Source organism: Acomys russatus, chromosome 29 (genome assembly GCF_903995435.1).
Source record: "Acomys russatus chromosome 29, mAcoRus1.1, whole genome shotgun sequence".
Classification (NCBI taxonomy): domain Eukaryota; kingdom Metazoa; phylum Chordata; class Mammalia; order Rodentia; family Muridae; genus Acomys; species Acomys russatus.
In genome coordinates, this window is record NC_067165.1 from 23,329,821 (window position 1) to 23,345,695 (window position 15,875).

The 15,875-nt window shown below is 51.8% G+C and overlaps 1 protein-coding gene across 1 annotated transcript; it reads left to right on the top strand.

Moving 5' to 3' along the window:
- Nucleotides 1-10,075: 10,075 nt before the first annotated feature.
- Tmem54 (transmembrane protein 54) lies at nucleotides 10,076-15,516 on the top strand. Its single transcript, XM_051171306.1, has 6 exons — nucleotides 10,076-10,106; nucleotides 12,772-12,965; nucleotides 14,379-14,438; nucleotides 14,534-14,722; nucleotides 14,830-14,964; nucleotides 15,347-15,516. The coding sequence occupies exons 1-6, from the start codon at nucleotides 10,091-10,093 to the stop codon at nucleotides 15,419-15,421; spliced, it is 669 nt and encodes a 222-aa protein (XP_051027263.1). The 5' UTR covers nucleotides 10,076-10,090; the 3' UTR covers nucleotides 15,422-15,516.
- Nucleotides 15,517-15,875: the final 359 nt, after the last annotated feature.

Sequence of the window (15,875 nt, forward strand, 5' to 3'; positions counted from 1 at the left end):
CAGAGCTAAGGAGACTGTATGTAGCAAGGCAAGGCAGTCACACACACACACACACACACACACACCTCTCTGTCTGTCTGTCTCTATCTCTCTCTCCCTCCCCTTCTCTCTCTCTCTCTCTCCCTCCTCCTCCCCACTCCCTCCCTCCCTTCCCTTCCCCTCTTTCTCCAGGCTAGCCTTGACCTCACTATACAACCAAGGATAACTGAATTCCTGCTCCTGTCTCTCAGGTTCTGGGATTGCAGGTGTGATGGAGGGAAGGAGGGAGGGAGAGGAAGAGAAAGAGAATCAGGGGGAGAGGGCTGGTTTGTATTTTTGATTATTCAAGACAAGGCTTCTCTGTGCAGCCCTGGCTATCTTGGAACTCACTCTGTAGATCAGGCAGGCCTCAAATACAACATGTGTTGGGGCGGGGGGTGGGGGGGGACGTCACACTCAAACCACAACACAGGCCCGTACCAGGGCGCAGAAATCGCTACCTATAGGCTGGTATGGCTATTGTCAACAGGGAGGTCATTCACAAAACATAGCACCCGAACCCCCTGGTGCCATGAGAGAGGACTCGTGGCCTTTTCTTATCTCTGCCATTAACTGAGGTGGTGTGTGTGGGAGGGTGGAGGGTGAGGGGGGGAGGCAGCCAGCGAGGGTGAAAACCAGAACAAGAGTACCAAGGAACCCAAGAGGGTGAAGGGCTCCAGCTGGTTGTCAGCCGCGGGAGTCAGGTCAGTTCTGCTGAGGCTGGCTTTGCAGTGAGTGGTAAGCTTAGAGAGAACAATTTCAGAAGAGGACACAGAAATTGACTTCCTTCTGCTGAGGAGTGAGTGGGAGGTGAGGAGGGGGAGACAGGCGCTCTCTGCTCTCTGCTTGTCTTTAGTGGAAAAGACTTCAACAGTACAGAGAGAGAGAGCGCGTGCAGTGTAGGAGATGGGAAAGATGTGTGGATCTCTGGTCCTGAGCAGAGAGATGACCGTTAGGCAGAGGACTCAGCTTTGATCTCCTCCCTGCTCAGCCTGCAGGCGAGTAGAGGGCAACTAGAAATCCTAGGTGGCTGACTGAGAACATGCCAGATTCCTAGCATAGAATAGGGGATGGATGGGCTTTGCCTCCTTCCTCTCGCTGAGCAGGCTCCGCTCTCTGAGGCCACGTACAATATCACTCTGGGAGTTGCAAGGCTCAAGGACACAACCGTGAGTGGTGAGACAGATCAGCAGGCAAACGTGCTTGCCACCAAGTCCTGGGTTCAAGGCCCAGGCCCCACGCGATGGAAGGCGAACCGAGTCCTTGCAAGTTGTCCTCTGGTCTCTACACATGAGCTGTGGTGTGTACTCTCTCTCTCTCTCTCTCTCTCTCTCTCTCTCTCTCTCTCTCTCTCTCTCTCTCTCTCTCGTGTGTGTGTGTGTGTGTGTGTGTGTGTGTGTGTGTGTGTGTGTGTGTAAAGGAAAAAATCTACAAAGAACAAAGCTGGAGCAATTAACAAGTCCCAGACTTTTCCTGAAATTCCAGGCTGCTCTCTCCTGAGGTTTCTAAGTAGAAAAGACAGAGGCCACGAGGTAGACATGGCTGTCTGGGGTGAAGCGAACCAGGGTACTTGAGGGTATACCTCAATGTCAGACGTTGGCCTTGCATTCACAAGGCTCTGGGTTTGATTCCAAGCCCAGCAAAAAGATTTAAAAAATACTGGGAAGGTATGGCTAGGAAACAGAGACAGCAAAAGGCAGAGACATCATTTAAACAAAAATTACACTTATGAGGTGTTTACTCATCCGTGTTTGTATATGTATGTGGACACTGGTGTGTCTTGGCATGTGGTAGTCAGAGGATAAGTTGAAGGAGTCTGTTGTCTCTTCTACCATGTGGGTCCCAGGGGTCATAGTCAGGTCCTTAGGTTTGGTGGCAAATACACTTACGGACCGAGCCACCTCACCAGCCATTTGTTCATTTAGAGTATGTGTGAGCATCAGCACCCTTACCACGGTGCTCGTGCGGAAGTCAGCTGTGGGTTCTGGTGCTTGTACTTAGACCATCACGGGTGGTGGCAAGCACACTCACCTGCAGAACCATCAGAACCATCTCACTGGCCTAGACATCACTGAGCTATCTCCCCTGCGTGGACTACATCAGATGGCATGGGGTTTGAAAGAGGATTTTCTTATGGTGTTTGTTTTGTTTTTGTTTGTTTGCTTGTTTTAGTTCTAGGCTAGAGCCCATGCCTTACCTGTTTCAAATAAAGAAAAACAATTCATTGAAAATTTGCATAAGGGGGAGGGGCATCTTGTGCACCTCTGGTTTATTACTCATTTCCGCCCCTCTAACCTCATCCCAGTTCTTCATTGTCTCGAGGACTCGACTGTGTAGAAAACTGGAAAGTCTGAGTTCTCCAGTGTTGTTTTGGCTACTCTGGACTGTTTTTGCATTTCTGTATAAATTGTAGGTTTTCCTGCTGGTGTCTTGACAAGGATTGTACTGAATATGTGAGTTGGTCTGGGGAGAATGGCCATCCTAAGAACGGCGAGTATTTCAGTCCTCAACCTTTGCGTATCGTCCTTGATTCTTTGTTTGTTTGTTTGTTTGTCTCTGTTTTTCAAGTCAGGGTTTCTCTGCGCAGTTCTGGCTGTCCTAGAACTCAGAGATCTGCTTGCCTCTGCCTACCAAGTGCTGGGATTAAAGGTATTGCACTACCACCATCACCTGGCTATTTGTTCTTTTTAATTTGTATTTATTATTTTAATAATTTATATTTATTGTTTTATATGTGTGGGGGGGTATGCACATATAAGTGCAGTGGCTTGAGGAGGCCTCGAATCCTCCTGAACTGGAGCTATAAGCAGTTGTAAGTTACCTGGCACGAGGTTCAAGGCTCTTAACCACTGGCTAGCCAACTCCTTCATTTCCTTCCTTACTTGTTTGTACCTTGTTTCTTGTACGTGTATAGGTATTTTGCCTACATATGTGTCTATGCACCACCTGTATGCTTGGTGTCCAGGGAGGACAGACGGAGGCATCAAATCTCCTGGAACTGGAATTAGAGACAATTGTGAGCTACCATGTAGGTGCTGGGAATCAAGCCTGGGTCCTCTAAAAGAAGCAGTCAGAGCCCTTAACAACTGAGCCGTCCCTCCAACCCACACCCCAACTTCTTCTATGGTCCTGAGTTTGAGCAGAAGAATGGCTTTGCTTGTTTGTTTGTTTGTTTGTTTGTTTGTTTATGATTTGAGACTGAATCTTGCTGTGTAGTCCAAACTGGCCTGGAGCTTTCAATCCTCCTGCCTTGGTTTCCCACATACTAGGATTATAGACACACAATGCCTGACTTTGATTTATACTTTAAGGGGGCGTTGCTCAGAAGTGTGGGAAGGTGATTGGAAAGCAAGGGATGCTGGGTGAACCAGGGCACCAGCAGCAGAGAGAAAGAAAGGCCTTGCTGCAGAAACACTACGGTACCCGGCAGGAGCTGGTGACTGATGTGCACAGAAGAATAGGGATCTCCCAGGCTCTTGTCTGAGGACATGTGATGCTGCCACAGGAGACAGAACACAAGGAGAACAGTGATGGGGAGACAAAGTGATCAGATGAGCTTGTGTTGACTTGGGGACACCCATGTGGTATGGTAAGGTCAGTGGATTTGCATCTGCAGGTCCCAGGTCAGGGGTTAAAGAATCATCAAATAAAAAGGAAATAAATATGCAAAGGATGAGGAACAGAGAGGGAAGCAGGAGGGGCAGTGAGGAAACGCCAGCTGAAGACAGGAAGGCCACACAGGGAGCCTGAGAAGGAACCAAGGAAGGTGCCCAGGAAAGAAGTGTGGGACAGAGTGGAGCTGGGGGAGTACGGAAGGAGTCAGGAAGGGAAGGCATCGGAACAGCGCTTCCTGGATTTCAGTCTGCATGCAGATCACGTGTCCCAAATGTCCGTGTAACCCTTCTGCATGCCCCACCTCACTGGGACAAAGGAGCTGGCCTTCAGATGCCAGACACACACACACACACAGAGACACACACACCCCCCACACACTACACACACCACACACACACACACACACACACACCACACACACACACACACACACACACACACCACACACACCACACACACCATACATACCACACATAGCACACACACACACCACACACACATACACACACACACCACACACACACACACACACACACACACACACACACACACACACACGGCTTCAGGGGACATCCCAGGCATGGCTCTGGCATGTGTGATGGCGTCAGAGGAAGAGCAATGGATGTTTATTCACAGGAGAGCTGGGCATCAGGACAGATGCGTGTCTGGGATGGATGAGGAGGCATCAGAGATGGTGAAGGCAGAGTGATGAAGAAAGATGGCAGAGCAGAGCCAGGGGGTCCAATCAGAGGAGAGAGAAAAAATGTATATGCCCATAGGGAAAAACCACATACACATAAACCCTCCCAAACGTGAGTGGTATGTCCCTTGGGGACCCCAGAGGGTTATGGGTAATTCTGGCTTCTTTATTATGCTTTTCTGCTTTTTGTTCTCTCCCATCCCCTCCCCCTCCTCTCTCCGAATGTAAAAGATAGAAATAAGAAGCAGGCATGATGGTGATGCCTGTAATCCTGGCACTGGGACGCTGGGGCGAGAGGATCAGTAGTTTAAGGCTAGCTTGACCTACATAATGAGACCCTGTCTTTAAAAAATAAATAAATAAATAAGTGCACGTCTCTAATCCCAGCATTCTCAGGAGGCAGAGGCAGGTGGATCTTTGGGAGTTCGAGGCCAGCCTGGTCTACTCAGCAAGTCCAGGACAGCCAAGGCTACATAGAGAAACCCTGTCTTTAAAACCAAACCAAACAAACAAAAAAAGTGGGGCTGGGGAGATGCCTCAAGGGCTAACAGCAAGCTCCCCTTGCAGATAAGAGGAGTTTGTCTCACAGTCACCTGTAACTCCAGCTGGAGGGGATCCATCACCTCTGGTGGCCCCAGGCACTGCACTCTCGTGTCATACGACCCCCAACACACACATAATAAAGTATTACATTTTAAAATAAAATCAAATAATGTAACAAGCGCAGGATTCATGCTGTTCACAATAGGCTGCTCATAATGGTGAGCATCCTATTTTTTTTCTTTTTTTTTTTTTAAGATTTATTTATTATTTATACAGTATTCTGCCCACACGTGGGCCTGCCCACCACAAGAAGGCACCGGATCTCATTACAGGTGGTTGTGAGCCACCATGTGGTCGCTGGGAATTGAACTCGGGACCTTCGGAAGAGCAGCCAGTGCTCTTAACCTCTGAGGCATCTCTCCAGCCCCTGTTTTCTTTTTAAAACAGAAACGAAAACAGGGTTGCAATAGCCCAGTGGGTACAGGCAGCTGTTGACCCGAGTTTGGTCCCTGAACCCACATGGTTAAAGGCGAGAACTGAGAGGCCTCAGTTGACCTCAGGCCTCCACACGTGTACCATGACAAATGCATGCACACGCAAGCACACACACAGTGGGGAGGAGAATACATGTAATCAAAGCCAGGAGGTGGTGACCTAGGCCTTTAATGCCAGCACTCAAGAGGCAGAGGTACACCTGAGTACAGGCCAGCCTGGTCTACAGAGCGAGTCCAGGACAGCCAGGGCTACACAGAGAAACCCCACCTCAAAAACAAACAACAATGTAAGTAATAAATTAAATACTTAAAGCTATAGCCAAAATCCTTTAGAACCATGCTCTGTCTCTCAGACAAGCACGGCCACTTGACTTAGTTTATTTTTCCTTTTTCAACATTTGTTTGGCTTTTTGTTTGTTTTTTTGAGACAGGGTTTCTCTGTGTCGCCCTGGCTGTCCTGAAAATTACTCTGTAGCGCAGGCTGACCTCAAACTCAGAGATCCACCTGCCTTTGCCTGTTGGGTGCTAAGATTAAAGGCATGCGCCACCACTCCTGACATGTTTATTTATTTGTGTGTGTGTGTTTAAAGGACAATTTCAGGGGGACTGGAGAGATGGCTCAATGGGTAAGACCATGAGGTGCTCTTCTGGAGGACCTGGGTTCAATTCCCCGCACCCACATGGTAGCTCACAACTGTCTATAATTCCTGTTCCAGGGGATCCAACATATGTACATAGACATGCACACAATCAAAACACCAATGTGCATAAAAATAAATAAATTATATAACAATGGACAACTTCAGAAATTCTCTTTGCCATGGTGATGTGCACTTTGTTGTTGTTGTTATTGTTATTATTGTTTTGGTTTTTGTTTCCAGACAGGGTCTCTCTGTGTAGCTTTGGCTGTCCTAGACTTGCTTTCTAGACCAGGCTGGCCTCGAACTCACAGCGATCCGCCTGCCTCTGCCTCCCGAGTGCTGGGATTACAGGTATGCACCACCCTGCCCGGTGCGATGTACATTTTGATACCAGCACTCAGTACCTAAAGTACAGTGTAGTGTGGTTGAGTGAGCCACACAGCAAGTTTGGGCTTTAGGGCTGGGGGTGGTCAATAACGCCTGTCAGCCTGGTGCAAGCTAGATTCACCAGAGATGAGCCTCTGAATGGAATGGGCCTGTTAGTGATTCTTTTAATGGAGTCACCTGAGGAGATGAGGGCCAGCCTAAATGAGGATGGGCTGGCGAGCTGGGATGAACAGAAAGGAGAAAAGAAGTCAAATACAGGCATTCGTGTTTCTCTCTGCTTCCTGGCTGCAGACAGCAACCAGACCAACTGCCGCAAAGGCCTGTTGCTATCACTTCCTTACCACGAGCCATTACAACCCCTTTCACCTTTAAGTCGTAACGTATTTTTATCTCCACGATGAGACAAGTCACTAACACAGTTATTAAAGCAAGGAGGAGAGGCTACACATGGACTCACCTCCCCAGCAGAACAGCATCCAGGAGGTCACACCCTGGAAACCCTGACTCCAGTGCAAATCCACAGGGCCACACCCGGTACAATGTTCCAGGAAGAACATCGTCCCTTGTGTTTATCTGGCCTGGTTTCAGTCTTTTACACCTCTCGACTCATTAGTGCTCAGAGTTGATAGAAGAAACACTTCACCATCCCATTTGACAAGGAAACTGAGGCCTGGGGGGGTGGGGGGAGGGGGCGACAGCGATCAGCAGGCCACAGGAAGTTGGTGGAGGCAAGAAACTAGAACTCTGATCTGTAGATGGTTTTTTGTTTTGTTTTGTTTTTCCTGAGTGTAAGGCAGTGTGTGGAGAGGCAGGCAGAGGCAAGGGTCATACGGTGCAGGGACAGTGGACTTTAGTCACCAGGAAAAGAACTGGTGATAGCCTCGGGTCACTAAACTTGGATGACTGCTGGAAAATTACAGTTTAAGGAGGTGTGGAGAGCAACAGTTTTCCCGACTCAGAGGCCCCAGGGTTGGGCACAGTTTGGGAGGCCATGGCTCTCTTCGCCCTGCCGTGCACACTCAGAAGTGAGGTATCGCCTTGTAGACAGGCTTGGAGTCAAGCCTCGGCTCTCACCGTGCTCTGTGTGGTGAAACCGTGGGAAAGCCCTTTACCCTTCTGGCTCTTGCTTCTCTTGTCTGTACAACTGAGTGGTCATCTTCAGTTCTTTCTCTAGAGACACAAAGAAACCATCTGTGCATCTGGCAGCAAGGACATTTGTTTTACTTATTTATTTTCATATGCATGTACCTGTGCTTGCATGAGGTCAGGTACCCCACATGCATTCAGTATCCTCCAAGGCCAGAAAAGGGTATCAGATCCCCCAGAGCTGCGGTTACAGATGGTCGTGAGCTGCCACGTAGGTGCCGGAAATTAAACCTATGACCCTAACCACTGAGCCATCTCTCCAGCTCTAGCAAAGACCCTTAAAAGGCCTGGTCCCTAAGCCAATTCCAGAAGCCCCAGGCATCCTTGGTGCCCTGCACTGATGGAGAAACACCATGTGCTCCCACACCAGAGTTGGCCTCAGCATGGCTGTGACCACGGGCACTCCTCGGGGCAGCCCTGGGAGGTGGGTTCTGTCATTTGAGAGCTGTTGGTGGAAGAAGGCTGGAGGGAAGTGCTAGAGAGCCCTTTCTGCTTCAGCAAAAGCAAGACACATTTCATGTAGGATTCCAACAACAGATCTGTGTGTGAGGCAGAGAGCAGAAGGCCTCCCCGCCCTCCTCCAGGTCCTCACAGTGCTTATCGCTCTGGGGCCCTGCTTCTATCAGGAGTGGCTTCCACGTCCACAAACATCATTACAGTTGCATCTCTTGCTGGGTAAGATAAAGACCTAAAAATAGAGTCGCCTGGCCACAATTATGAGCATGTTACCATTTGCACCAGGGCTAAGTGCTGCCTGACTGACTGCTAAAGGACCCCATGGACCTGGCATTGCATGTCCGCCAGGGAGGGCGCCAGCTAATGGCTTAATGACCTGTCTCCATCCTCCCTTTCATCCAGCAAGTCTGTCTGCTCATCCTTCACCCATTACACAATGTCCCCTTTAGACATCAGCTGATAAGAAAGACTACCTGTTAAGAGTGGCCAGAGCAGCCTGTTTGACCTGTGGTTGTCCAGCAGTGCCTGGGACTTCCAGCTGCCTGCCCTCCTGAACTCCAGAGGCAGGATGTGCTGATCCAGTTGACACAAGGCACACAGTGGGTGTCGCTACAGGCACCCGTTCCCCAGATACCTGGGTTCCAGGCTCTGCGAATCTGCAGACATCAGATGAGCCTCTTCCGTGGAGACTGCTGATTGATGGGGTAGAGAGTGCGGACTGGGCCCTGGTACCTCCTGTTACCTCCCAGAGGCCTGCTGTAAAGACCTCAGTGATCTCGCACTTGACGTAACCCCAAACCAGGGCCCCAATGAGCAAAAATCAGCAAAACTCCTACTATGTGTCCTACTGTTTCTACACTTAGTCTACAACTGACATTTTTTTAAAGTGAGTGTTTTGTCTGCATTTACATCTATGTACTTTATGTTTGGTGCCTGAGGCAGTGGTGAACCTCCATGTGGGTGCTGGGACTCACACCTGGGGCCTTTGAAACAGCAATAGTTGAGCCAACTCTCCAGCCCGCACAGTATCTCTGTGAGTTCGAGACCAGCCTGGTTTACATAGCGAGTTCCTGGAGAGCCAGGGCTACATAGTGAGACCCTATCGAGTGTGTGTGTGTGTGTGTGTGTGCGCGTGCACGCACATGCGCGTGTGCATGTGTGTGATATGTTTGTGCTGTAGTATGTCAGTACCATGTGTTGCTCCAATGGGGGTCAGAGGACAGCTTTCAGGAGTTGCTTCTATCCTTCTGTCAGTCCCACACATGGAGCTCTCAGGCTAGTGGCTCAGCCGCCTCACTGACTCCTGTACTTTTCTTTCTTTTCTTTTTCTTTTTTCTTTCTGTTTTAAGCTGTATTTTCTTATATCAGGGGACAAGAATTATTACCCTTGGTTTTCCAAGGAGGGAACAGACATCACCCCACTACCACCAAGGCAGAAAGGAAAAGTGCCTTATCAACATGGAAGATCAGACTGAAATCAGGGCTCACGGAGGGGAAAGGATTTGAAGTCACAAAGTAGATTAAAAGCAGACCCTGGTCCTCCCGGCTGTGCTTTCATCACCTAAGGCTGACTGCTCACTCCCAGCTTTCATGCTGACCTGCTTACACACACACACACACACACACACACACACACACACACACACACACACACACACACACACACACACACACACACACACACACACACACACACACACACACACACACACACACACACACACACACACACACACACACACACACACACACTCAGAGCCCAGGTGATGGAGACCCCCCTTGGAGCCTCGATTTCCTTCGGTGGAATGGGCGTGCAGCGGGTGCGAGGGCGGCTCGGCGCCGGGCACCTGGCTCAGCAGCAGGGGCGGAGCTGTGACTCAGCCGCACAATCCCGGGGTCGCCCAGCCGGTCCGACCGGCCTCGGGAGCGCGCGCGCGCGCGCGCGGGTCGCCTGGCTGGGCGGCCTGAGAGGTGCAGGGAAGGGAGGCCCCAGGTGCCTGCTCGGGTGCGAAGAGGCGCGCAGGCCGCGAGTGACCAGGATGGGAGCGAGACCCCACTGACGCCTGCTGGGGCCACTGGCTGGGAACGACATGTGTCTACGCATCGGTGAGCTGGGGTGGGGTGCACCGGAGGCCCTCTCCTGGGGGCGAGACCCAGTCCGAAGCCGGGTCGTCTGCTCAACACAGCCCTGCCTCATTCACAAACTGACCTGCTACGGGACACTTTCCTCTCCGCCTCAGTTTCCCCAGAAGTAAGAAGGCGGCGGGGTGACAAGTGGCTGGGTTTTATTTGCTTTAGGCAAGTGCTTTACCACTGAGCCACACACCAGCCTCAAAATTTCGAGACAGTGAAGTTACTCAGGGACTAGCCTGGAACTCAGTACTTAGCTCTCACTCTGAACTCTGGGTCCTCCTGCCTCAACCTCGTGAGTAGCTGGGGACTCCAGGTTTGTGCCACTGAGGCCCAGCTCTGAGTAAGCCTGCTTTGGATGTGGCCGGTGGTATCTCCATCTCCTGGCCCTATTTTCCTTTCTAAGGGGCAAAACAAGGCTCTGGGCTCCTCAGATGGGAGCAGGGATGCTCGAGGACGAAGAGATGGGAATCTAGGGACCAGGCCTTGGGTCTTTAGTCTTAACCAATTCCATACCCTCCTCTCACCCAGCCAGGCTGGAGGGCCAGTGTGCCCCTCCCCCTCTCCCTGGGCAGACTCTGCTGTTTGGGGCGTCTAAGGCATTCCCACTCTCCAGCACACACATCTCATGAGCCATGCCCATTTCTCCTTTGTAAAATGAGGGCAGTCGCACCCACCTCTTGACCAGGATGAAGTTGCTTTCCGATAATAAATGCTTAGCACTATGCCAGCCACATTGCCCAATGCTCCCAGCATGGGAACCCAGAAACAAAGCCTGCTCTACCACTAGTGCTGAGGCACAACCGTAGCCTCCTGTTTGACCAAAGTCTTGCTGCAGAGATGTTGCTGGTTTTGAGCCCAGGCAAAGGCCAATAGTGTCTGGGTTGCTACTAGTGGTTGGGTGGGTGAACGGGGTGCGGCCCATCAGGCCCCTGGAACAAGGCTGCAATTCCTATTCCTGTTTGGCCAGCTGTACACCTTCACAAGGCCATTCCAGTTCCTCGTGCCTTTCCAGCCCATGGTCTGTCGTCTGCTGCTAAGCTAGCCCCAGAGCCTGCGAGCTCAAGGGGAGAGCTCAGAGACTAGCTAGGCCAACCACTCCTGGTTTTATGAAGAATCCAGAACCAGGAGGGACTGGTACCAGGTCTACAGTGAGTCTGTGACTGTCTAGACAGACTCTTCCGTGGTCCCCAAAATTACGTGTGTGTGTGTGTGTACATGTGTATGTGTGTCTATACATGTGTATATGTGTGTGTACATATGTGTATATGTACATGTGTGTGTGTGTGTGTGTGTGTGTTACTGAGTTTAGTTAGGGTTACTTACAGGAGTGTGCCGGGGCATTTTACTGGAACATGAGCAACTCACCAGCAGCTACACCTCTGAAGAAAAGAATAATTGTTTTTTAAGCAGAGTCTCTCTCTGTAACCTAAGCTGGCCCTGAATTCGCAGCACTCCTCAGCCCCTAGTCTCTTGAACATAAGGATTATGAGCCCCCTCGGTCCCCTGCAGTTGCCCAAAGGGTTAATGATTCTGTCCCCCTTTCTTGTTTTCATTCAGCTGCTGAGCTCACATATAGGAACAGGGGTAAACCTCTCAGCCATGTGTGGGGAAACTGAGGTTTAGCAAGGGCCTCAAAGGCAGAGCCCATTGGGAGCAGCAGGAGAAAGAAAGGCTCTGCTTAGCTGAGAAGGCCACCTACGTCTTCCAATTTCTCAGAGCTGGCTAAACTAAAAGGACCCTAGGTCCAGGTGGCAGGGCTAAGAGCCACGGAGGATACTGCAGAGAGCGGCTTGGAGGAGGAGGGCTTCCTGCTAGCCGATGTGATAGGACTTAGCCACTCGGGCACTCAGGAAGTGTATTCACTGCCAGCCGCCCTCCTGGTCCCAGCTCCAGTTAGGCAGCCCCTGCCCTAAGAGTCTCTCAGACTTTCTGATCCACCCACGGACCTTGTCCACACTAAGAAACAAGGTCTCTTTTCCTCTCCAGGAGAGAAGCAGAGACTCCACGGCTTTCAACAGCTCCATTTAGCAGCTGTGTGTTAAGTACTATGTATGCCAGTCCCCATGTATGGACTGACTACTGAGCAGGACCAGGCTCCTGACCAGTATGCTGTGGGCTCCTTGAAGCTTGGACAGTATCTGTTGGGCTTATGGGTACCCTAGTGCCTGACATAGAGCAGGCATGCGGGACAGTTTTATATACGGAATAAATGAGTGGGTGGGTGGATGGATGGATGGGTGGGTGGATGGATGGATGGGTGGGTGGATGGATGGAAGGATGTATGTATGTATGGGTGGGTGGGTGGGGGGGTGGATGGATGCATGGGAGGGTGGCCGGGTGAATCCATGGATGGATGGATGGATGGATGGATGGTGGATGGATGGATGGATGGATGGGTCGATGGATGGATGGATGGATGGGTCGATGGATGGAGAGTCATGCTAGAGCCCTGCTACTCAGAACTCAGCAGTTAACAAGGACAGCTGTGTGGACCACCTGTGTGCTTTTCCAATCTCCTACTTCAAGGACTAACAATCAACTGTGAAGCTTTTAGAGTCAAAGGAACAGGGGAGGTTCAGATGACCCCACTGGCCAGCAAGAAGCACCTCACATTGGTCCTGACATGTGTCCCCCACAGGTGGCCTGAGTGTGGGTGAGTTCCGGAAGGTGCTGATGAAGGCAGGTCTGGTGTTGGTCGTGCTGGGCCACGTGAGCTTCATCGCAGCTGCTGTGCTCCATGGCACCATGCTGCGCTTCGTGGCCACCACCAGTGACGCCGTGGTTCTACAGTACTGCGTGGTGGACATCCTGTCGGTTACCTCCGCCATTGTGGTATGGCCTGGCTGGAAGGCCAGCAAGAGGGAGGCCTGGGTCCCTGCCAGATCCCCAAACACTAACCCCAGTAGCCATATACCAATTGTGCAGGCACTCAAACTCTCTCTGCCTCCACGTTGTCCTCTGTAAAATGGGAGTGGTGAGAGTGTACATGCACGGCAAAGGTTCCTCTGAGAAAAGTCATCCACAGAAGGTGCTTAACTTAGGGCCTGGCAGGTAACTAGTGTGAACTGCTGTGATGTGACAGATAATCACAGCGTGGTGGTACAGGAGTGAGCATCAGCTTGGCTAGGGAGAGTTCGTAAGGGTTTCGCAGAGGAGACCTCTGGGCTGGGTGTCAATGGGTGAGTAGGAAGGAGTTTGCAATGGACTGTAATTATCAACCCAGGTAGGTGGCAGGCTGGGGCTGGCTGGCACAAAACCACGCCAGGGTGGCATTCCGTGTTCAGACTGTGGCAGGTGCAAGTGTGTGGATCTGGGAATGGTTAGGGTCTGTTCTGGAGACCCTGGGCAACACAATTAGGCAGCATCAGAGTGGATGGATCTAAGCGAACGACTTGATAATCAGATACCTGGGCACCTGCCCACTTGATGAATGACTAAGTCGAAGAGTCTGGTATACTTAGGTTTATAGAGCTCTTCTCTGCCTGTCAGCTAAGGTAGCTGCAGGCATGGGGGTAATCTGCTCAACTTTGGGAGGAGACCTGCTGACTCCTTCCTGGCTGAGGGAACTTCCTTCTCCGAGCTGGTCTCTGCCTACAAGATGAAGCTCAGACAGCCGGCTGGCCTCTTGTCCTGATGAGCCAGGCTCTGACCGTGTAGAAGCTCCAAGAGCATCTGCGTTTTGCTCAGCATCCACATGAGGAAGGCATGGAAGGTGGCCGGCCCAGGGTCAGGAGGCTCTGGGCTGGACCACTTCATGTCTGCTTTCCTTTCCCCCAGTAAATCCTCACCACTCTCAGCTGCCCATGTCTGAGGGGGATTCGCCCACACCCCCTTGGGTGTAATGTCTTCCTGTGAGCGAGTCCTGCAGAGAGGGACTCAGCCCAGACAGGTCGAGGTACTTCCTTGTTGCTACACCCCCCACCTCCAGTACAGAGTGATCCCAGGAAGGTAGATAGGCTAAACGGAGCCCTAGTGATCTAGAAGACAGCCATTGAGCTAAACAGTGCACAGGAAATCCAGTCTCTGGAGGTCGAGAAAGGTGTGGGCAGAGAGTGTTGGTAGGGAAAAGGCAAAGTTCCTTCGAAGTGGAAATTAATGAGGCCAAAGCCCCAAACATGGGTGGAAGTGGAGATTGCAGGACCATGGAGGACATTGGGGGTGGGGGGATCTTTATCCAAACATGAGTCTGGCCCCACGAGCTGTCCTCCAGCCCGGGCATCAAAGTTGACCCAAGTTTCCCCACAGGTCATCATCGCGGGAATTGCTGCCGTCGTCCTGTCTCGCTACCTCCCCAGCACCCCCTTGGTATGTGGCCCTTCCTCAGGCGGGTCTGTGGGCTGGGCCAGCAGCCCCCTTGGCGCCAAGCATGACAGCCACTGACCAGTACTCTTCATGCCTAGCGCTGGGCCGTGTTTAGCCTGAGTGTGGCCTGTGCCCTCCTTTCTCTGACCTGTGCCCTTGGACTCCTGGCCTCTATCGCGGTGACCTTTGCCACCCAGGGCAGGGCACTACTGGCAGCCTGCACTTTTGAGAGCCCGGAACTCCTGACGTTGGCACCTGATTGTCCCTTTGACCCTACTCGAATTTACGTGAGTGCCTCATCCCGGGAACAGTCTGGGAAGGGCCATTGGGATCTAGCTGCACCCCAGTTGCATCCCTGTCCCTAAGTAGATGCTTGTGCCTCTGTACCCTGCAGAGCTCTAGCCTGTGCCTCTGGGTCATCTCTCTCGTGTTCTGTGTGGCGGAGAGCGTGTCTGCCATGCGCTGTGCCCAGCTCGTGCGTCGGCTGCTGGAACTGAGGCCCTGGTGGGGAAAAGACTGCCACCACACGGTAAGTCCCCTCCACAGTCCTGGGAGGTGCCTGCGGGAGATCCCTGACAAGTCAGTCACTCCCACCCGCTCTCTGAACAGAGCCTCAGATGCTTGGGCAAAAGTTTGCTGTCCACCACCAAAGGGCTCCAAAAATCCAGAGAGGTCAGACCTGCCAACTAAGTCACACAGCTCATGTCTGGCTCTCCCAGTCTTGAGGGGAAGCACCGGCCTTCGGGGGATTAAACAGGGGAGCACTCTAGCCTGTCTTGAGTGAGTGAAAGTAGTGTCCTCCCCCCCTGCCCTAGAAGACATTAGTTCTTCCTTGCTCCAGTTTGGGGGTGTCCTGGAGATAGAGACCCCAACCCAGAGCCAATGACACAAGCAGGTTCCTGTATCTGCAGATACAAGCGAGCCCAGAGCCCCTGGACGGCCATGACCTACTGAGCTGTGCCAGCTCTGTGCAGCTGACCCTCTGACATCTCAACAGCGCCATGGCTACTGAGGTGACACGTGACCAAGCCTGCACTGACTAGTGCCCCAACAGCCATGGAAGCCTAGATGGATGGAGACAGGATTCAGAGAACACATCCATGAAAGCTCATTGGACCCCTGGGCTCGAGGGGGTGGGGGCGGGGTGGGGGCTTTGAACACCCTCCCTTGGCCACCAAGCACTTCCGCACTGAAACAAGACTTTATTTTGAAGTTATTAAAAAGAACAAAGATGCTCCGTGTGGCTGCATGCAGGGGGAGATGGGGCTTTGCCAGGGGCCTGCACTTCTTTCCCACATAGAATACTGTGGAGGGCCTCTGCCCGTTTCTCTGTGGGCCTGCGTGTGGTGTGTGTGTGTGTGTGTGTTTGTGTGTGTGCACATGTGCGCATGTGTGTAAGAGGGGGTGAAATAGATCTGTGGTCATCCAAATGTGAAGAGG